Genomic DNA, 24,015 nt, shown 5'->3' with positions numbered 1-24,015 from the left:
CGTCATAGGTAGAGATTCGATATTCTAATTGCTGTCAAGCCTGGTTAAGAAACTGGATTCTTATGAAACCAGTAGAAAATGTTATAAAGATTTATTTAGTCACAGCTGTTTTTACAAAGTAGTATCAAATTTTATAGTTCTATTCGTACTTCCAATTGTAAATTAAGTCTTTATTCAGTGGGATTTGGGGAGTTGTTATATAAGGTATCATGTGGTATTCCATGTTGTAGAAAACACAATAAATCACATTGCTTTAATGGCAGCTGCTTTATACATGTAATTAAAACAAGATGTTTGCACAGCCTATAATTTTACAACTTTAAAGCTTGACATAAAACTTATACACATATGTAAACTGCCAGAAAGACACATGCTTTTATTATATGTAGACAGATACTGAATAACCACTGAGAAATCTCTATAAGATATTGGTACGTCCTGAATTTTGCCCCCCAAAATTTGTGTTGAAGCCATAACCCCAGTACCTTAGAATGTGACTTCGTTTGGACACAGGGTCTTCAAAGAGATAGTAAAGATCAAATAAGGATCAAATGAGGTCATACAGGTGGGGCCCTAATCCAACAGGACTTGTGTCCTCATAAGAAATAAAAAAAACACCAAGGATGTATGAGTACAGAAAAAAAGGCCATGTGAGGACAGAGTGAGAAGGTGACCATCTGTACGCCAAGGAGAAAAACCTCAGATGAGACCAAACCTGATGACACCCTGACCTTGGACTTCCCAGTCTCCAGAACTGTGAGGAAATTTCTGTGGTTTAAGCCCCCCAGTCTATAGTATTTTGATACAGCAGCTGTTATAGACTAAATTATTTCCCACCAAACTTCCTATGTTGAAGGCCCATAACCTGCAATGTGACTATATTTGAAGATAGGGCCTTCATGGAAGTATTAAAGGTTAAACGAGGTCATAAAGGTTGGATCCTAATCCAATAGGACCAGCACCCTTATAAGAAGAGAGACACAACCAGAGAATGTTCCCTCTATGTCTGCGTCCACAGAGAAAAGGACACAGTGAGAAGGCAGCTATCGAAAAGCCTGAAAAGAGAGGTCTTACCAGAAACTGGATTTTCAAACACCTTCATCTTGCACTTTGAGCCTCCAGAACTGTGAGAAAATTGATTTCTGTTGTTTAAGCCCCCCAGGCTGTAGACTTTGTTATGGCAGGCCAAGCAGACTGATAGAGCAGCAAACTAACACAGATATATATTTTAGTCATAAATACGCTTTTACAAGTATATGCATGTACATGCGGACTGCCTAGGTGTAGTGGAATTATCTAGAGTTGTATTTGAAAACAGTGGGAAGACTCTTATTATGGCTTTGCATATTAAAATTTTTGTTAGCTTAAAAATGAGTATGCATAATTTATGTTTATGCAGCCAGACTGTATTTGGATATAAATTAGGAAAAACAATTGTTTTTATGAAGTGCAGTCAATATATGGGTACCCTCAAAGGAAAAATGTTTTGGACATATTCACGAGTTGATTATTTCAGCTTTCAGACAGAACGTAAGAGGCTGGACTTAATCTACCTGCAGTCATCAAAGAAGCACATTAAACTTTGGACTCCACTGGTTCAAATTAAACCTTTTACATGCACTGTTATATTCCTGTCACTTTTCAAGTTACCTTAAGGAGCTTTTTGTGAGTTTAATTAAGCCTGACTAATTCTCTAACAGCACAAAGAAAGATGAATTCCTTAAATATTTAATCCATTTATGACTCCAAGTGTCATTTTCTGAATGTGGCTGTTAAATTCTTGGACTTAATTACCCTTTGGATTAAAGCTGCTTTTTCAAGACATACAGTCACAGCTCACACAATGCGTAAATTCAATATTTCGTCTGTTCATCAAGAGAATTTATTCCAAATGCTGTATTTAAAATCCCAACCTGGCAGGCTTATCTGTGACCACGGAACTCAGGAATCTTTGACTGTAAGCTTCCTTCCAATCAGGTTCTTGGTCTTCCTTCCGCTGCCCGTTTCAGCCAAGTATTAACAAGCTAAAAGTTAGCTGCCCTCCACCTGCACTATCTCCATTCTTTTTCATTGTTAACTCCCTTCTCCTTAACTCATGTTCAAGCCCCGTCTCCTTCAGAAAGCTCTTCCCCTATTACAGTCAGCAGACAACGTAACATAATCCTAGGTCCCTCCGTCCCCTTTGTATCCTCCTAAAACACTGAACGCACCATGACTTGAACTACACATTTTCTATTTGTTCTCTCCCAGTATTTTGAAGGTGACCCAAGACTGGCAGCTGTGTTCCTCAAGACTAGATCCCCCAAGAAGACAAGAACAATCAGGCAACCACATCCATAGAGCAGGTAATACCCTCAGAACCAGAAAACTGGAAAACTGGACCCGCGAGGGGCCAGAAAACCACACGCATGGTCGTACTCACGCACACACGCAGCCACAAAGATGGAGGCACACAGGCACAACACCTGAGTGCCTCCTGATTTGTTAGCGCTCCACAGTCATTCCCCTGCCCCAGCCCCATGCCAGATGCCGAGGTTGCGGGAGCTGCTGGTTGACTCAACTTCTAATGGAAAAAGCTGCCTTTTGACTGAAATTCAAATTCGCTGACGGATGTTCAGAGATTGGTAGATTATAATTATCTATTTAGCTCTCACATTTACAAGTCTCAATTTAGGGAAAGCTTCTCTTCAGACATCGTTTTCTAGCATTAGCAATATAAACAGTCACTGAAAAAGATTTCCAGAACAATTCACTGAGCAGTCTTCCTTTCCTTCCATCGCCACCTCCCACAAACCTCTGATTTAAAATATAAGTATTTACATCTAAAATGTAAGACACAAAATGGCATGTTAGAATCTCCGTTTCCAGGCACTTCCTATTAAAACTAAAAATGTGTTATAAAAATACTTGTGTTGCAAAGAAAAATAGGAATAGGAATAGGCGACAATGAATTAGAAGGGAAAACACTGCACTGCCCTGGTTGTTGGGACCGAAGTAGCCAGCACTGGGGGGCCAGGGGCGCCCTGGGGGGCAGGTACCTACCGCCTTTCATCATGCCTACTTCGTAGCACTTGCGGAGCCGGCAGGCCTGACAGCTTTTCCTCCTGTTCTTGTCAATCGTGCACTGGTTGGTAGCTGGACACATGTAGTCATTATGTCCTATTAAAAGCAAGAGGACAGAATTAATATTATTTCAGGAAACGTAGCCAGGCAGAATCTACAGGGAAGCCGCCTGGGGGATGTTTTCCTATCACTTACTTGGCCTGACTGTGCCGCTAGCTCTGCATATGCCATCCCTCTGCTGCCCTTCTCCAAGTTGGGGGGGGGGGGGGGGGGGGGGGGGCGGGGGGGCGGGGGGGGGGGCGGGGGGGGGGGGGGGGGCGGGGCGGAGAGAAATCTCTCCTAGACTTGATTTTTGCCTCTGCCAACTGCTTCAGGAGTTCTTTGGGCAAATCACCTTCAGCTCACACAGCTTATATTTGGGGGCAAAAGGCTTTATATACATTCACACATTTTCTCAGCAAATAAGGCTTTTTTTTTTTCTTTGACCCACACCACTAGCTAAAAATCCTTGTCGGAGTAACACTGTTAGAACTTTCAGAGAGTTTCAAAGTTTCTTAAAATAGAATTTAGAAAATCTTTAGGGAGGTATTCAAATGCAGCCTGGAACACCTAAATTCAAGTGGGGGGCTGTGAGCTGGGGTGGCAGCAAAGATCAGTCCTTATTCACTTACTAGCTGGAGAATGCTGAGTGGGGCAGTTAACATCTCTAGGTCTCACCCCTCTCTAACCTGGAGAAAATAAGGGCGCCTGTTATGTGGCACTATTCTAAGAAGTAAATGTGAGAATACCTGTCAAGGGCTTACCACAGTGCCCAGGATATGGTGAGCACTCAATAAATATTTGTTGTTGCTACTGTTACTTTATTATTGATCCTCTTTCTTTTACCTCTTGTTTACTGCATCTCTCTTGCTCAAATGGTCTTTCTCATTCACGTTCATCATGTGCAACTCCCGGGACCTCACATCACTCTCAAACTTTCATCTTACCTCCCATCTCTTCTTCTCAGTTCAACTCCTCAGAAAGGTCTACACACTTGAGGTCTGCTTTTTCCTCACCTCTCCTGCATAGCTCAACCCATGCCTGTTTTCTACCTTAGCTGCCCCACAAAAGCTGCTTAAATCCTTCTATCAAATGACTCCTATTGCTGAATTCAACAGATATTTTCAGTCCACATCATACTTGACCTATCAGAGCATCTGACAATTCCTCCCTTCCTCTTGAAACATGCTTTTCCCTTGGCTTCCATAATGCAGAACTCCCCCCCCCCCCGCCCCGTGTTCCTTCCCCCTCAGGCTGTGGCTTCCCAGTGTTACTTGCAGATTCCCTCCGTCCAACATTAAGCTAGAGCGGCACAGGGCTCAGTGTCAGACCCTTCTTATGACTCCAAATTTTCCCACAAGAGAATTTATTCCATGGCTCCGTCTTCCACAGTCATAAACTCAGATGACTTGCAGATTTGTACTCCCAGCCCAACCCTCTTCTCTGAGTTCTGAGTACATACAGCCAATTGCCCACAAGAAGTTTCTGCTCTAAAATTTAGAGGTCACCTCCATTTCTTTAGCCCTCAAAAGAAGTCTGGTTTCTAATGTGGAGTATATTAAACTCCACAAATTAATAAACATTGGCATGTTTTTATGAAGAACTCCATTTATATAAGTCTAAATTCTTATACCTGAATTTAGACCATGGAGATGATGTGGACTATTTTAAAATGTTTCCCGTACTCAAAAAAAAGAGGAAATATTGCACCTTCTAATTCAGATCATCTGTATCTCTATTTTCCATTCACCAAGGGCAAGATGCAACATGTACTGAAGTGTTTTCACTACAGAACTCTTTGTTCTTTATTCAATTTAAGGGTCAATCTCAATTAGAATAGGGTGGAGTTGGGCCTTAACAAGAAATGTTGGTCTCATAAAACTTGTTTCTCCATCTTTAGATATACATTATAAAAGTACTATATAAACAGGCTTCCGATGAAATTAACATGTGCATTCTTTTTTCGCATCATAGGAACCAGCAAACTAGCTAGCAAAACTGTAAACTGACCACTTTAGTAAGAGACCACACACTGCCTCAAATATCCAGGCACAATTTTCATGTTTAGAACTGCCCTTATTAACAGGGACAAGATGAGGAAATCATAGAACCAGAAACAAAATTTACCTGGGCAGACATTAACTTTAAGCAAAAGTTGCTGTCTTGTGACACCTCAAAGAAACTTTCAGTGTTTTGTCCCCTATGATGCTTATGCTGATTTATTTTAACTCTAAAAAAATGAGTCTATATTAAGTCTCAGAAGAAAACAGTCAATAATCATCTGAACCAAAAATTAATTTTGATTTCCTTTCCTCTCAAAAACCAGTTATTTTGCAAGCCAGAAGACAGGAGAACTGAATTGCATCAGAGGCCAATTGGTGAAATGTTTTATGTTTGCATTGGCCATCATTATAGATGTGTATCTTTATAGAACCAAGTGAAATTCCTGAACTAACATGTTTAACAGATAAAATACACTGGATTTGTGCAACTGAATTCATCCCTTAACAAGAAAGAAAATAGATGCACAGCGGAATCATGTTTGTAATACAAGCCTTAGGTGAAAAAGTGGATTTTCTCCTGCTCTAACTACATTAAAATTTAGAATTGGTAAATTGGCAACAAGAAAAAATGAACAGGTACATATCTGATATATGAACTATAAGTTTAGTACCTTAACTAAACACCATTAACAACTACTTGTAAGTCTTCAACTGACATCAAAGAAGGAAAACAGCAAGGTAGGTTTTTATTCTTTGAGTATAATAATTTTGTAAAGGTGTGTTATTTTTTCTTTTTTCAAATAGGCTCCACACTGGGCAGGGCTCGAACTCAGGACCCTGAGATCAAGACCTGAGCTGAGATCAAGAGTCAGATACTTAACCAAGTGAGCCACTCAGGCACCCCAGTAAAGGTGTGTAATGAAAGCAATTGAAGCAATTAAAAAGTTAGTTTCTTTAAGAAGAAACTTCACTCGAAACTTTATTATTTGTTCTTGTGAAAACAATGCTTGCAAAAACTCTATCCTATCGGAGTAGAGCTAATTAAAAAAAAAAAAAAACTTACACTGACTGTATGAATGAAACAGTGTTTTCACTGGAGACACTGAAGAACTCCACGTACGTGTGACAAGACCAGCCCCCCAGATGAAGTGTGAAAGGCCAAAGCCAAGATGTGAGGCTCAGGTGACATCTTGGAGAAAGAATCACTATTTTGTTGCCCAGCAAAAAATAAAAATAACGCCTTTGGACTAATGGGTCTGAATAACTGGGAGTGGAGAGAAGAGGAAATGGATGAAACCTAAGCAGAAAGCATGAGGAGCAGGAACCTGCAGGCCAAGCCACACAGCTCCTGGGCCAGCAGATGGGCACACATACAGCTTTTCTCCACAGGTCTCTGGGATTCCTTCTCTCGACTTTTTGTTTTTCCTTTTCTTCCTATTTTACCCTCTGTCAGTAGCAGCTGTTTTTGCCTTGTTACCAACCCGTAGAAAGACGACACTTGCTAGTTACAAAAATAAGCAATGACCCATGGTCAGAGATTCAAAAGAAATATAAAACAGACCAAATGGGAAACAAGCAGGTAAGGACTCAGAGAAAAGGAAGCCCTCGCGCACTGTTTGGCGAGAATGCAAACTGGTGCGGCCGCTGTGGAAAACAGTATGGCGGCTCCTCAAGAAATTAAAAATAGAGCTACCCTACGATCCAGTGTTTCCACTCCTGGGTATTCACCCGAAGAAAACAAAATCATTAACGCAAAGAGATATCTGTACTTCCATGTTCATAGCAGCGTTATTCATCGTCGCCAAGGTATGGAAACAACCTAAGTGTCCATTGACAGATAAATGAAGAAAGAAAAGGTGGTATTTATATATTTATATAAATATATTGTGGAATATTATTCAGCCTTAAAAAAGAAAGAAATCCTATCATTTGTGACAACATGGATAAATCTGGAGGGCATTAGGTTAAGTGAAATAAAGCCAGACACATACGCATGGGGTCACTTCTGCGGAGTCTTGAGACTAATAAGGTCTAAGGACCTGATGTATAACATGGTGACTATAGTTGATCACACTGGTATCACTGAAATCTGCTCAGAAAGTAGAACTTAAATGTTCTCCCCACAAAAAAGTAAACACATGAGGTAATGGATGTGTTAAATCAGTGGAGGGAACCCTTTCACAAAATATAGGTATAGCAAATCATCACAAGGAACACTTTAAATATCTTATAATTTTGTCAGTTATGCTTCAATAAAGCTGAAAAAAAAAATAAAACAAGCAGTACCCTGAGAGAAACTTAACATTGGGTATCTTTCCTTGTGCCACACTTTTCCCTCAGCCTATTCTGGAGGTCATCTCAGAGCAAATCTCTTTTGCCGAACTTCACACCCATATACCTACCTGCCCACGGTCCATTTAGACTTCACGTTTTCATAGCCTATTCAAGATGGACGTGTCCCAAACACAACTGATGGCCATCTCTCCTCATCAGTCTCTTCTTTTTTATAACCACACCACAAAGCCTGAGACCTGGCGTTATTGCAAGACTCTACCCTCTTCCTCACTTGAACCCTCACACACATGCACACACTGATCAAATCAATTATTTTTAAATTCGTTTTCAAAGCAAAATCAATTTTTCCCTGGGCCCACCATCCCTACCATAACTCATACCATCTCCAGCCCAGATTATCTCAGCAGCCCACTAAGCCACCCTGCCTCCAGCCTTCCCCTGTCAACCATTCCCCACTGTGTTGCCAGGTGATTCTTCTAAAATCATACACCACCATGCCACTATCCTGCTTTGATATTCTGATGCTCCTCAAAGCTCTAAGGATAAAATCTAAATGCCTTAAAACAGCTTATCAAGCTGTTCCTGATCAGCTCCTACCTCCTTTCCTGACCTTATCTCTTCCACTCTCTAAGTTCTAACCATGTCCTGTTCTAACATAGCCTTCTCCTTCTCACGCCCAGGACGGCACACACCGTTCTTTCTTATGGGAACACACTTCCCCTACTCTTAAGCCCAACTGACTCCCATTAATCTTTCAGGTATGTCAGTCGAGATATCTATTCCTCTGGGGTTCCTTTCTGCCCCTTCGATGATGCCTAGCTTTTGTCCTGTCATGGTGCTTACTACATTGGATTTTTTTTTTTTTAAGATTTATTTATTTATTTACTTGAGAGAGAGAATGAGAGAGAGAGAGCATGAGAGGGGGAGGATCAGAGGGAGAAGCAGACTCCCCGCTGAGCAGGGAGCCCGATGCGGGACTCGATCCCGGGACTCCAGGATCATGACCTGAGCCGAAAGCAGTCGCTTAACCAACTGAGCCACCCAGGCGCCCACTACATTGGATTTTAATTGCTTGTCCCAATCTCCAGGTGACTATAGGCTTGACAAGGGATGGACTATATCCGTCTCATTTATCACCATTTATCCTGTGCCCAGCACATTCTCAGGCACACAGTGGAGCACACCACATATTTGTTACCTAAACAAAATAGAGTTGCTAAAGCTCTGTGTTGCCTCCACCCCAATCCCATCTGGAGCCCAGGCCTTTTGAGGGGGCAGGTTGGAGTTCTATGAAGGAAGTAATGACTGAGAAGATGATGATCCCAAACAAAGCAATGGCTGCCATAGCCAGGACCCCAAAACTCAGGTCCACAAGAGCAAAATTTGGTCCTAAGAGAATTTGTTGTAGAAATGAGAGTCCAAAATATATGATTTTCATTAGAAAATGAAGGATTAAAAATGTTCAAGGTAATGCCAAGGAAAAAATACACCAAAATGTGCATTAATCATCTCTGACTAGTAGAGCAGACAAGGCAGAGAGAAGAGGTGAAAAGGCTTAAATTAGCTTTGCCAAATTCTTAGGGCTAGAGAAGGAGGAACAGGATGAGAAGGAGGTCAAAAATTCTGGTGGCTTGTGCCAGGATGTCTCAAAAATTATTCTTATCATTATTCAAAAAAAGGATCTGATTTGAGAGTAAGGTGGGAAGAAGAGGTGTGGGAAAACCTGAAACATGTTGTATTTGAGATTTCAGTAGCACACCAACAAGCAACTACCCAACAAACTATTATTATAAATGTAGTACCGAAGCTTGAGAGGCATGTCAAAATGAAGTTGGACATCATATGATCCAGAAATTCCACTTCTGGGTATGTGCCCAAAAGAACCAAAGGCACAGACTCAAACAGATATTGGTACACCCATATTCATAGCAGCATTATTCACAATAGCCAACAGCTGGAAACAACCCAAATGTCCATGGGCAGATAAATAGATAAACAATATGGGAGATACATAAAATGGAGTTTTATGCAGCCTTCAAAAGAAATAAAATTGGGATACATGCTAAAACATAGATGAACCTTGAAGACACTCTAAGTGAAATAAGCCAGACCCAAAAGGGCAAATACTGTATGAGTCCACCTAGATGAAATATCTAGAGTAGTCAAACTGATAGAGACAGAAAACTGGATAGGAGTTATCAGGAGTTGTAGGAAGGGAGAAATGGGGAATTTATTGTGCAATGAGTACACAGTTTCCATTTGGGATGATGAAAAAGTTCTGGAGACGGACAGTGGTGATAGTTGCACAACAATGTGAATGTACTTACCACCACTGAATTAAAAATGATTAAAATGGCGGCGCCTGGGTGGCTCAGTCATTAAGCGGCTGCCTTCGGCTCAGGTCATATCCCAGGGTCCTGGGATCGAGTCCCACATCAGGCTCCCTGCTCAGCGGGAAGCCTGCTTCTCCCTCTCCCACTCCCCCTGCTTGTGTTCCTGCTCTCGCTGTCTCTGTCAAATAAATAAATAAAATCTTAAAAAAAAAAAATGATTAAAATGGGAAATTTTATGTTATGTATATTTTTCCGCAACTTTTTTAAATGAAGTTGGATGTATAAGAAGCATCTCCATGAGGTAGGACGAGAAAAGGAAATCAAAGATGTGAATTTTAAGTTGGCCTATTCAGATTTCCCTCTAAGAAAATACCCTTGGGCCCAAGGGCTGGCCAGCAGTATTGGCCAGGTGCTCCCCACAGCGTGGAAAAGAACTCGCTACCTACACCTAGCCAGATGTCTAAATACTGTTATACTTTAAACGATCATCAAAACGTTTCTCCCTAATGTAATTACAATATTATAACATCAGGAGGGCATTTCAGAAGCAGCAATGAAATTATTACCTGTGATTCCTAAGACTCCCAAAGTTAAAGATATGAGTGATCAACCACATGAAATATATTCATCAGTAGATTCTGATGGCACATTTTATCAAAATCTCCCTGGAAGACCTCTCAGCACATTACAACATAAAATAGAGAAAGAGAGAGTAGAAGGCAAGGTATTAGGGAAATAAATAAGAAATTTACTTTCTGTAAAAGAACAACTGCAGTATTATGTTTGGAAATAAATTTTGACTCAGATATTAAAGTGAATATTCTCTGATTTACAGATGGTGCAATGAGCCAAACAAAATGAAATAGAATTTGGCTGTCTCAGTGAACACATTCCTAAAAATCCAGTGAGGACATTCAATGTGCCATGATTTGAACTATTTCACAACCACATCTGTATGTAATGGCGTGCAAATAAAAACGACATGCCTTAATAATGCAGCCCAAATTATATTTTTGCAGCTAGTCAATTCTGGTATATTTTACGGGAAATAAAAATATTATTTGTATCTAAGGATATTTTTAAAGGAAAAAATACTTAAAGGAATTCTAGGAAGGATAATTGTCATGGAAATTTTCTTTTTCCAAATGAAAATGAACAGGAAATCCTCAATTTGCCCTTTTCAGACCCCAGTCTGCTAAAAATTTTGGCCAGGGTAACGACATGATCCCTCTCCTTGTCCAGCCTTGCTTATCATCTGCGAAACCACAATTGTTTTAAGCACCTGGCCCAGGATCAAACCAACAGCTGCAATAAAGGAAAACATAATGAAATCAGTGACCACCATCTCCTTGTAATACACCAGAGACAATGAACTACTTTCAGTAATGCCTCTTAAGGCTCAACAAATAAGCAAGAGCTGTTCTACAGCCCAGAAAAGGACTTTCTGAAATTGCTTCTTCTGGGACAATAGATAAGCATCACACAAAAGAGAGCAGTGTGATTAGTTCAACGCCAGGCAGCATTCAGCTCGCCTCCGGACCTCTCTCCTTTGGTCTGTTCAACTGTTTCCAGAGAGTTCCCCAAGCTTTCTCCCAACTTAGAGTCACTTAAAGTCCAAACACTGATGTCCAAAAGCAGTAGAAACTATTTCAAAGTGCTCTTGTCCAAAGCTGAGGAAACAAGTAAGAGGGAAATGGGGGAGGGGGAGAGCAAGAGGGCAAAACTCAGAGACCCTGAGCTGCATTGTGCTTACGTCCTGGATTCCACATGCCACTGAGAAACACACTGTCCCACCCTCCCACTCCTGCATGATCACTGCAGTGCTTTCAGAGAGAAGGGAAAGAAGGTGTTTACTCAGATCTGACGTGGTCTGGAATAATGAATGTCCTTTAAGCTTCTGGCCACCTAAATGTTAAATAAGGGGTTTCATCCTTCATCAGGAGCCCTCCAAAATGAAGTCCCTAGTGAAGTTCCTCCCAGGCATCCTGATAAAAGTCATCAAAGAAGAGGAAGGAGCTTCTGTTTCAATGGCCAAAAGACTCCTCTAGCATATTTGAACAGGAGTTGTTATTCTCTTTTTATCTTTAAGTCCATTTCAAAAGTGAGGAAATAAGCCAAAAGACAGTCTGTCAGACTTAGAAATAACTACCAGTCTACATTCTCAGCTTGAAAAACAATTTCTCCCAACAAGTAGAAATAAGTGGGTTCATCCATTGTATTGCCAATGAACCTTTACATGAGAGCTGTTTGATAAAACTAAACCTGTGCATAAGGACAACTGTTTTGTATTTATTTGTCCTTATTTGCATGGTAAATTTAACTCAAAGTAACACAGATATTCTCATGCATTTTCTAGTCCTCATGGTTGGGGACAGTTTCACTGACACCTAGCCCTGCAGCCTAGCAAAGATCCAGATGAATTTTAGGTGTTCAGTAAACAAATGTGTGGGACTGTATTAAATCCACACTTCCTGGGCATCCAGACAGCTCAGGTCTATGTGGCCAGACTGCCCTATGAGGAGACTCTCAGAAGAGCCACTCCACAATGCTCGGAAAGGAGTTTTCTCATTTCTCAAGGGTGTTCGGACTTCTCAGTCTATATGCTTGTTCACACCCCATTCCAGCTAATGAAAACAAGAGAGCCTGGAAAAGTCAACAGTCTCCTCTCCACCCCACCCCCACCACCAACCTTGAGAATTAGCCTCCAGAAGGAAAATGGTCTGAGTGCCTTGAACAAGCTAAACAGTTAGATTCTTGGCCCCATGCTCTCTCGTCTATGAAAGGGAAGGGAAGAAGAGCCCATTCTGGTTCTAAATTGATCACTCTCTTTTCTCACCTCCCGGAGGAACATACTTCCTTTTCATCTGGCTTCTTGGGGTTCTAGATTGGTGATTTTTTTTTTTTTTTTTTTTTACTGCTGAAGAGCCAATCTCCATTTGTACTTGCTGCACTAAATGGAAGGAATATGGGCATAGTTGGGGAACATCCCACAGTGCTCAGGGCACTGGACTCATGTTTGAGTCCTAGGTTTCATGGGATCCCAGTTGACCAGGCAATCCCTCTGGGTCTTTTGATACTTGCTGCACTACATAGAAGGAATATGGGTGTATTTGGGGAACGTTACAGTGCACAGAGCACTGGACTCATGTTTGAGTCCTAGGCTTCACAGGATCCCAGTTGACCAGGCAATCCCTCTGGATCTCCCTTAGTGGCTGCTATGAGGCCCAGAGAGATAATATATGTAAACACTTGGTCAACCATAAAACTTTGTGCCAACAGAATGTATTACTATGGACTAAAATACAGCCATTTAAAAAAAATGAGACCTATATGTACCAATATGGAAAAATCTCCAATATATATTATTCAGTGAGAAAAGTTATTCACAGAATAATGTGTAGAGTATAATGCCACTTACATAACCAAAATATACCTATGTCTATAAGTGTATGTGTGTGTGTATATATAGGCAATTTTTGGATGAAACTATTAATAGTGTTTACCTATCAAGAAAGGAAGCATGAATTTTGGTATGGGACCAGAGGAAGGTGTTAACTTTACATCATGTACCATTTTATACTGTTTAACATATAACATATGTATTCATAGTTTTTTTTTAATAATAATCAAAATAATAATTTAAAAAAGGCATTTTAAAAAATTTCTAACCAAAACCAGCCTGGCATTAACAATCTTCATTCCTTTTCTGGTTCTGCTACCACCCACCCAGCAGTCATTTCTCTCTACTTTACAACCCCTGGACTAAGTAATAAACTTAACCACCAGAACCTTGTTAAGCAAGGGAAAACTACCACATTTCTTTTATAAAGAATAGGAAAAGGGCTAAGCGTGAGCTGTGTTTTTCGACCTGCAGATACTCCAGCAAAGAACAAGTAGCAGACACCCAAACCACAGGCAGAGGCTCCAGTCTGTTTCTGCTCCTATTCCAAAGCCCTCCTGAGTACCTGTGACTCTCCTCCTGCACCTGCTGGGCCTGACCCAAACCTTTATCCCTTGAGGGACCGAGGTTTCCTCTCCATATAGAGGGTAAAGTCATCAGTAACCTTTATCCTTTGCCAGGCAGGATATAAGGAGGCACACGGGGGGCCCCAGGTTCTGCCCCATGCATGGTAACAGCCCAGTTCCCCTTGGCAAGCTGGACTAATTCCAGCCAATTCTGTGCCCCTCTCTTCTTGCCTTTAAACCTAGTGGGACAAGGAGCCGGCTACAGTGGCAGCCCTCACTCCCAGTGTCCCTTTTAGAAGGATTCCTCCCTTGAGGGAGGCAATAGAACACAACAGTTAAGAGAACACAATGGATTCTGTACTCCAACTAGTTGGGTTGATACTGGTTTTATTTCTTAAATGCCTCAGCTTCCTCACCTACAAAATGGGAACAATTATAGAGCTAACTTCCTAGAATTTCATGGAAGATTAAATGAGATGATGCATATAAAACCCAAAACAAGGAGCCTGGTGCAGGGCGTTAAATTTTAGCCATCATTATTAGATATTAAAACCCTAGATTGGAAGAGCTCTAATTTGTAGGGACAGCACCTGAACAACAATACCCTCAAATCAGTCTATAATAACCTATCATTTTCTTAGTAGTTAAATAATCCCTTTTTACCCTTAACTCTCTTCACATCATATAACTTGCGAGGCTACATTTATGCAGTGAAATGTAAATCATCCAAAACACTTCGTCATATCAAAAGAATTCACTCCAGTCAGCATACAGCCAACTATCAGAGCTGGAGGCTATTCTAGTAGCTTGAAAAAGCAAGCAAAACCGTAAGAAAAATAGCCATTTATTCGAGGTTCTTAAAATACATTCTAACACCTTTTCAAACAACCAAGAATTACAGTCTAACTGTCCAGGAATGTGGGGAAGTCATAACATGCCTCTTCGAGAAGAGCTAAACTACACTAATAATTCTCTTCTGGGCTTTAAAGAGAACGTGGCTGTCTCTTCTGTCCAAGAAGATAAAGGACAAAAGTCATCTATAGCCAGAAGTAAGCCCCAAACTATTAAGCCAATCGTACTCTGATTTCTGATTCAAGGTACCTGAATTACTGTCATTACTTACAAATAAGAACAGGGAAGAGGGACTATGTTTATTTAACAGAATATATTTCAAGAGGTGTTAAATTTGGTATAATTACCTTTTTGAAATCTACTCTTTTCTACTGATTAATAATTTGGTGTCACTCCAAATTCCCATCTTGAAGTGGCAATTATAAAGGTTATTATGAAGGTTTTTTTTTCTAATTTACTAAAAAATTCTAGGCTAATTTGGAAGCCGAGCCCACTCTTTGGGAATGCTTTCATAGAAAGAGATTATATTCCTTGGTGTCACTATCAAAGACATGGCAAGATTTAAAACGGACTGTTTAAACTCACCCAACCATAAGATAAAGTCTATCCCAATAATCTATAGATCCAACAAGTTTTCATTTAAAAAGTATTTGCCTCTAATTCTATACAATGCAAGTTAAGCACTATATTTGTTCTTTTTTAAAGGATATTTTAAATAAGGGAAGACTAGATAAAATTTTTTAAAAAAAGAAGTGATGTAGCAGGAAAAACATTCATTCATTCAAGCAATTTTGAGTCTGCTATATGTAAGAAGCTAGATATAAGTTTCTGCCCCCTCCCCACCCAAAAGTAGAACATTCCTACAAAACCCTTTACAAGACAAAATGGTATAAAGCAAAGAGTGTCCCCTGCTTTCCAAAAGTTTGCATTAAGGCCACATGGCTTTTACGGAAGACCTACATTAGTACCTGCTTTTGCTAACTGAAAAAAAATCTGAAGAGGATTTTGCTTTTACAGTAAAAGCTATTACTAATGTAGGTCTTTCATAAAAGTGAAGTGGCCTAACATGAACATTCAGAAAACGAAGGATACCTGTACTTGATATTTTGAGAGTCCCAAGGGTACACTGTCTGTGCTCTCCAAAGCTTGACATTCTTTTTTTTTTTTTTTAAGTAGCCCCAACACGGGGCTTTAACTCACGACCCTGAGATCAAGACCCTGAGCAGAAATCAAGAGTCATTCAACTGACTGAGCCACCCAGGTGCCCCAGCTTGACATTCTTTTTTTTTTTTTTCCCAAAGATTTATCTATTTATTTGAGAGAGAGAGAGAAGGCTCGCACAAGTAGAGGCAGGGGGAGAGGGAGAGAAGCAGACTCCCCACTGAGTGCAGAGCCCGATGCAGGGCTCGATCCCATGACCCTAAGATCACAACATGAGCCAAAATCAAGAGTTGGACGCCCAACCAACTGAGCCACCCAGGCAGGCTCCAACATTCTAAATAAGATAAAGAAGCAGAGGTAAGAGGTAGACATCCACAGAGAAATTTTCAAATCCCTGACTCCCTTCCTTTGGTTTTTTGGTGGAAATATTAACTAATTTTCAGGTGCTGGCTATGAGAAAGAAATTTATGTTTAAGAAGTAAGATAAAGATGATTTAGAAGCAAAATAATGAAATGTTAAGGTATTTGCTCTATTTAGCCTCAGAGTAGAAAGATACATTAGAGGAAACTTGATAGAACCAGTGGGAGGTAAAAATGATGATGACTCTTTACAGGTTAAGCATAATCTCTAACCACTCTATCAGTCCAGTAACGTAGAAATCACTGTGCCATTTATAACTGAGGAAATAGAAGTTCAGAGACAACTTGATAGACACCTAGGGGTGTCTGGCTCACAACGCTATCCTTTTCTCTGGAACAGCCCCCTACTCAGGGTAAGCTCCAGGATCACCTGTGAAATGTGACTCTGTCCCACAACAGCCAGTTGGTTTAGCAATGTGTCCCTGACCAAAGGCGAGCCCATCAGAGCCCTTCTGCTAATATCTTCTAAATGGACGAATGTCATAGGATGTGAGGCTTGGCAGCTGGTTCCCTTCCCTTCTTAGGGGAAATGCAAGTTTACAGAGAGCATGAAGCTGGCACAGAGGAGCAGAGGCATGGCTGGGGTTCTGACGGGCTCTGAATCCCTGGGCCCACGGTCCCAAGGTCTAGCTGTACCCCCACCACTACTGCAGTTAACCAAGACACTCAAGTAGCCTTCCACCAAAACTTACTCTTTGCCCCCACCCCAAAGCTAGTTTGAATTCGATTTTGGTCACTTGAAACCAGAAGATCTACTTAATACCTGAAATAGTTTTGCTAAGATGATATAGCTGATAAGCCATAATGATAACTAAATATTTTTATGGCAATTTATAATTATACAGCAAAGTCTCATGTGATAATCATTTTTATTAGCTATCCTTAATAAATTGTGACAAACTATGACCTGGATTAAAAATGCAAAAAATACATTGAGGGTAAAGAACAATCATGCTATTTTGTATATCATAAGTCATGAAAGTTGAAAAAAAAAATGGGTGAAAGAAGGAAAAAGTAAAAGATTAATGAACATGAAGCTTTGTTTTTCTGACCCCTTCTGGATCTCCTGCCATATCAGCAGGTACGAAGCAGATAGCCCCATAATGACTGTTCCTGTAAAGATTTTCTTGGAAGAATGCTACTGTAGCCTGACTCATATGCCTTTTTATAATAGTTCACTCCACTTAATTGGTAATTGAAACAAAGCCGATTTTGAAGAAGGGAACAAATCTCTACCAAGTCCTGCAAAAATAAATCAACCTGACCTGTTATTTCTTGGTAAATGATTCAGTCTTTAATTTCTACTCCTTTCACTTTAAATATACTATTAAGTACTTAAATGACCTCATACCGTGAACTACAAGTCACAGCAATCCCTAATCCAGTTATAGTTTTAAGCAAAAGGGCAGTCCTAAATGAGACCACACCAGATCAGGTGTGAGTGATCTTGTTTCTACTTAAAATACAAAGCTAAACTCCTCAGGGGGAATAATTCAGCAATTGAAAGTAATACATTAATTCACAAATAAAATACTAAAAACAAGAATGGATCAAGAAGCAGTGTAATGGGGAAGGACACATCTCAAATTCAACTTCCAGTCTTGTTGCTCAGTCATCCAAATGCATCCAAAAAAAAAAAAAAATCGCACATCCTGACTCAACAATCTCTGAATCATCCCCTTCCTCTCCCTCGAAATCCAGCCATTGTGATTCACTGTCTGGTCTCTACCTCCCAATCAGCTGCTGCCTCTCCTCAGGCAAAGCTGCCTTTCGACGTGGTAAGGGCAGGGCCCACGTCAGCTGCCAGATTGCACATCCCATGATCCTCTGCCCCTCCTCAGTCCCACCCAACTTTCTTGACCTTGTCTGTGTCCATGGTTCCTAGGCTCTGACAGTTTTCACCACGTGCAAGCAAACTCTACAAGAGCAAAGGGGTGGATCGAGTAGCAGTAGCAGGATTTTAAGAGATCCCTTCTCAAGGAGGTGAAAATGAAGAGCTTTAAAAGAATGGCCTCGAAAACTAAAATTCATGTGGATAAAGAAGCTCCAGCATTATGAGAGTCAAGTGAGAAAATTAAATATCTCTAAAAAGAAAATCACAAAAAAACAAAAGAAAATCACTAAGACGCTCGTGATATTTCTAAGAGTTAATGCAACCAAATATTCTGTCTCTGCCCCGAGGAAAGAAGAAACAGCTTATTCTAGGGGCACGTGAGCCCTGAGAAAATGCTCTACACTTGGACTACTAACCCTGAACCTGGGCTGCCAGGAGCCAATGCAGAGCTCAGAACTCCTGCGACTTCAGACAGTTTATCCCAGAAGACAGTGTCAGCACCTTGTCATTGGGAATTTTTCTATCCCAAGAGCTTCTTAAAGGTATAGATGTACTTTTGAACAAGCAAAAGGGAATCACTGCAGTGATGAGTCCATTATAGTAAAAGATAACACTTTGCTTTCAATTTCTCCAGTTACTTCAAAATGACTTTCCTACCTTTTATCCAACTGTTTTCAGAATAAAATAAATACAAAATTTCTATTTCTAAATGAAGAAGTGGGAGCAGAATGAATTGCTAGAGTTCATTTCACCAGTTGCTTCCAATGCCACTGGCAACAGGGAGTTGATGGCACAGGGCAGACAAGCAAGGTGAGGATCAAGCACTGTCTCCAGACTGATCTAATGTATGCAGTCCATTCAAATGAGTGTGGGCTTTATGGCAAATGTAAGATGCAAATGCACTGGAAGGCACCACTCTTTTCATGAAAGCTTGTTGTCAGAATGTACTTACTCAATTAGGGGACGCTAAGGAACAGTATAACCACTGTCATGTGCAGGCCCTCAAATTGTATCCCCTTTTAAAGTGTTCCTGATTCTTGAAATGTCATGGAAATGCCGGTCTAACACATACTTAGTCTAGTGCCTTAGGCAAAAGGCTAAGACAGCAAGTGATGAAAGCCACATCCCAACCCAGAACTTCAATGGCTATAGGCCATATTCAAATCAAAAGGGAAAAAATTCTTACTAATCCTACTCCTCTTGAATGACTAAATTTTAAGACTCTCAAGGCATCCTTTGGGATTATAAAGAAGACTTTTGAAGGTAGTGGGACTTGAGAAATATGAAAAGGAAGTTAAGAGCCCCTAGGTCTGGGCATCAGGATTGCAATTCCAGTTTCTGCAAGGTTTCAGTTCTATTACCATGCAACTGCAATCAACAAACTGGTAACACCCAGCCCCTCCCATGCTGGTTCCTGCTCCCTGGGATGTATGGTGAGAGTAATCACTGTTTGGCTGCATGACTGTTGCTGATCAGGCCAGGTGCTCTAATGACCTAGATTCCTGGTGGTATCATTAAACCCAAGGCCTTTCTTTCTCTTCCTTTGTTATAGCTTCTCAACAACTCAAAAGAAATAATATTTTGGGGGCTTCAGCTACCTAATGTCCACCTGATGTAATTTCACTTGGGTTCATGAATAATGAAATGAAAGCTGCACTTCAGTGCAAACTTGGCATCTTGCGAACAAAGAATAAAGACATTTCAAAAATAAAGTATGAAGACTTGCTAAACCCATAATAATCTTTCTCTACTTAGGAAAGAGTAAGGAAAATACTAGCGTGAAATCGGTTAATCAATTGCAACATGGCTTTTTAAAATAATGTTTTTATATTACAAGTAAAAAATGCTTATTGTAGGAAGATTAAAATGTACATAAGCAAAAAAATACAATTTAGCCATAATTCTATCACTCAGAGATACTCACTGTTAATATTTTAGAGTACATATGTCCCAAGTTTATACATATTCCTTTCCCTCTATATAGTATGTATATGAATATGCACAATTATGTATGTACCTATGTGTATGTGCATGTGTATGTGAATACACACACACACACAAGAAAGTGTTTACAAGAAACCTTTGACTCAAGCTCTTTCTCCTATCTTATATTCAGAAAAACTAAGAGGCATTTTATGAGCAATGAATGGTCCACAAGGCTCTTAACAGCATTTGTATTTCTGGGGAAAATGGATCCAAAGTCAGGGATTGTGACTCGGATGTGCTTCATTGGTTCAGTAAACAGATGTGAGAACAAAAGCAGGAAAAAGGAGAAGGGTCCCCGAGCCCCAAAGCCAAGCCAGCACACACTTTGCTTCTCCTGCCCTTCCCTTGGATTTACAAAAATTCAGGAAGGAACACTGCCAGAATAGGCAGCAGAATGGAAAAAGCCCATTTCTGGGATCTACATTCATATACTTCTGTCTTCTCATGCATCTCACGCTGCATCAATAAGTGCCAACCTTAAGATCAAGTATTATAGAGAGAATGGAGGGAGGGGAAATGAACCCCTTCAAATATCTTGTATATAACTGATGAAAACTAACTGAACCATTGTCTTCCTTCTCCAAGATCAGGTTTACTGCCACGCTTTTAAAAATTAAAGGATGTATCTAAGTTTATCACCTACTAATGGTTCACATTATGGGAAAGTTTATCAATTCTTGAAAGCAAAAGTCCCTGGCCATTTTTAAAAACATCCCTTCATAAAGTATCTCATAAAGCTAACACCAGGAAAAATATCAAGATAGTTGCAAACATAAAAATTATGAAGTCTAAGCTGAGCCTCCCTAAATTTATCTTAGCTTGGGACCAACTGTTTTCTTCCACATCAACTATCACATATATTTACCCCCAGAATAGCTGCATTCTGTATTACTACAGAGGAACATCTTTGGATTTTTATTAACATCACTCGTCAAACTTCAAAAATAAGCTGAAATAAACCATTACTCACATCGTGGAAACGAATAAAGTATTATCAACCTCTGGGTACATAATAGACTTACTGCTAATAATAGCGATACAGAGAGACACATGGGATATTTTTAAAATAGGTCGTTTTTAAAAACCCACACTCTTCTAAAACACTATAGAACACTCCACAGCATTGAACATGCAGAAGGGAGGATGTAATCACAACAACAAATCACGGGGCACTTAAAATGAAGTAGAATTCTCTGCCTGGTCCTCGGGATGGGTACCAGTTGAAGCACCATCTCCTCCACAATGTCTTCAAGTTTACTCCAGAGCACGGTGCCTGCTCCCTCCTCTCAACTCATTAACGTTATCATCTGAAAGACCCTTCTGTCCCTGTATACTGTTTTGCAACTTCTCCTGCAATTGCTGAGTTGAACTCTTCTGTGGTGTAATACATATTACAACCTTTCCCTCTGTGCACAAGCTGAATTCTTCAGTGGATTTCAGGGTCTCCAGGTTATATATTTTTGCATTTGTGAGGAACTTGAGCAGGGAGGTCTGTGGATGTATACACATGTGCTAGGAAGAGGACGGGAAGGAAAACCAAGGATTGAGTCTCATAAAAGAGAGACCACACTCCTTAGAAGCCAGCTTGGGTGGTGAGAAGGGGAAAAAAATGGTATGTACCCGATAACACAGGTGAGGAAAACACAAATCCCACAAGGGTTTGGTGAAGACGTGGAGCAAATTAACTTAACAAGCACAGGAGCCAGTCAGTGCAAGGGATTGTGCATGAGGTAGAGGAAAAGACAGGGCTGGTATGCAAGCGCTTGTGGAGTGGGACGGGCATTCTTGGAGTAATCGGTAGGCTAGCAATCAAAAACAAAACAAAACAAAACAAAATAAAGAAGAAAACCATCTCTATGGTGACTATGAGGTACCACCATGGCCCTGGTTAACAGTATTGGTAAATGCACTCTTAATACAATGTTCAAATGAATTCCCTTATGAGTAACTCTAAAGTGTCAAAGGAACAAAATGATCATGAAATCTGATTATCTTAAGAAGTGTAATTTCTCTTCTCTGCTGTATAAGGAAAATATTGTATGCGTCACTTAATGAAATATACTAAAGGGGTGCCGCCATTATTTTAAGTCATTGTGCTTAGATTTTAATCATAAAAATTTCATATTTATAAATGTAAGCTAGCCACCCATTCGCTCCGTACTTTCTAATACATGATACATGATTCTGAAACTGCGAAACGAATCAGATAAAAATGACGTTCATTTGGATAAAATTTTAAAACCATACACTCTCTCTCAAAGAAAATAGAACAGGACCTATTGCAGGGAGATATTATAGTTAATAATTAATAATAACTAAGTTGTTTTCTTCTTTTTTTCCCTTATGCCTTAGCAGCTGAAAAAATAAAATCTCTTTCCATTGCAGCTAAAGGAAGATGAAAATGGGGAAAATAATAGGAATACTCTCCCCACTATATTCTCTCTCAAGTCAAGTATTTCTTTCCTTTAAAAATACCAAATCTGGGGCGCCTGGGTGGCTCAGTTGGTTGGGCATCTGCCTTTGGCTCAGGTCATGATCCCGGAGTCCCAGGATCAAGACCCGCATCAGGCTCCCTGCTCAGCAGAGTCTGCTTCTCCCTCTGCCCTTCACCCCACTTTTGCTCTCTCTCTCTTGCTCTCGCTCTCTCTCAAATAAATAAGTAAAATATTTTTAAAAATATCAAATCTGCTCTATAACTTGCACGTGAGCAGAGAATTAACATAATAGCAAGAAAAATTTTACAAAGTAGATGATATATCTATGAAGTAGATTTTTCTTGAATGTTCTTTCTCAATCAAAAAGCCGGGCAAGCTGGCTACAGTATAACCTGTATATATAGACCTGAAACAGTAAAGTATATTATATAGTTCGGAAATGAGGGCGCCTGGGTGGCTCAGTTGGTTAAGCGACTGCCTTCGGCTCAGGTCATGATCGTGGAGTCCCAGGATCGAGTCCCACATCGGGCTCCCTGCTCAGCGGGGAGTCTGCTTCTCCCTCTTACCCTCTTCCCTCTCGTGCTCTCTGTCTCTCATTCTCTCTCTCTCAAATAAATAAATAAAATAAAATCTTTATAAAAAAAAAAGAAATGAGCAGCCGACTTCTCAAAGCATACCTTTCTCTGAATGAGTATCAGAAAAACAGGCCATTCTCTTTAAAAAATACAGCGTTTTAAAGGTATTGACAGCAGCTTTCTATGAAGGAAAGAGAAATTTGGGCAGAATTGGGCCATGGGCCACCACCGGTAGGTTTTGTAAGAACAATGTCAGCACATAATTATGAGGGCTAGTTGATGCCCTTTGAAAAATGTGCCAATTAAAGGCTATCTATAATTTGGGGCAAAATTTTGTGCGAATAGGGCTTTCTAATGGAATTGATATGCTTAACACTGTATATGGGCACAAACTCTACCACTTTAATGGAAACAGTCAATGCCATCACCAGGGCAGAACCACTTAGTAGGGAAATTGGAAATTTAATTTCAATCAAATGAACAAAAAATAGAGAAGAATGCTTGAAGGGGTAGCATAAAAAACACCAGCGATTAAAAACATTTGGAACCTTTGCTTATCCTTCAAAGGCATTTGTTGCCATGGTTTTTAAAGACCTCTGAAAGCTTCAGCTGTGTCCACAAGAGCTGCCAAGAAATAGGGGTTCTATACTGATTTTGTCAGATGCATTTTGTCTTAATTATCTCCAAGATAAAGATTACTTGGCCAAAGGGGAAAAAAAGGAAGAGCCACTATCATTTCACAGGTAAAAAGACTATGATTTTGCTTTTCTGAGCCCTTCTCCCAATGCATGTGCGCATGTGCATGCACACATCTGATTTCATACTACAGCAATTAGAGTAACAAGCCCTTAAAATTGGTAAGGAGAAGGACATTCTTACATGGAAGGAGGTTTTCAGGTCTTGAATTTCAGGGCTGTGCCTTTTTGTTTGTCTGATGAGACCCAGGAGCTAAATATCTAGCAAATTTACCACTACCTGGGGGTAAGGCCTTTCTTTCAAAAAGTTTCATTACAAATGCTTTCATTTGAAAATTACATGATACTCATATGTGTA

At 40.2% G+C, this 24,015-nt stretch overlaps 1 protein-coding gene across 4 annotated transcripts in view; it reads right to left on the bottom strand.

The window, feature by feature from the left end:
* Nucleotides 1–24,015, bottom strand: part of ESR1 (estrogen receptor 1) — a 387,332-nt gene that overhangs the window by 209,785 nt on the left and 153,532 nt on the right. For all 4 annotated transcript variants that reach the window (XM_034991026.1, XM_034991025.1, XM_034991028.1 and 1 more), the window contains exon 4: nt 3,043–3,159. In XM_034991026.1, coding sequence (XP_034846917.1) covers nt 3,043–3,159 — 117 coding nt within the window. The remainder of the gene's footprint in view (nt 1–3,042; nt 3,160–24,015) is intronic.

The sequence above is a fragment of the Mirounga leonina genome, unplaced genomic scaffold (assembly GCF_011800145.1).
Source record: "Mirounga leonina isolate KUSES-001 unplaced genomic scaffold, KU_Mleo_1.0 Mir_53, whole genome shotgun sequence".
Lineage (NCBI taxonomy): Eukaryota > Metazoa > Chordata > Mammalia > Carnivora > Phocidae > Mirounga > Mirounga leonina.
Note: the sequence above shows the minus strand (reverse complement) of the source record. Positions and strands in the feature narration are given on the sequence as shown.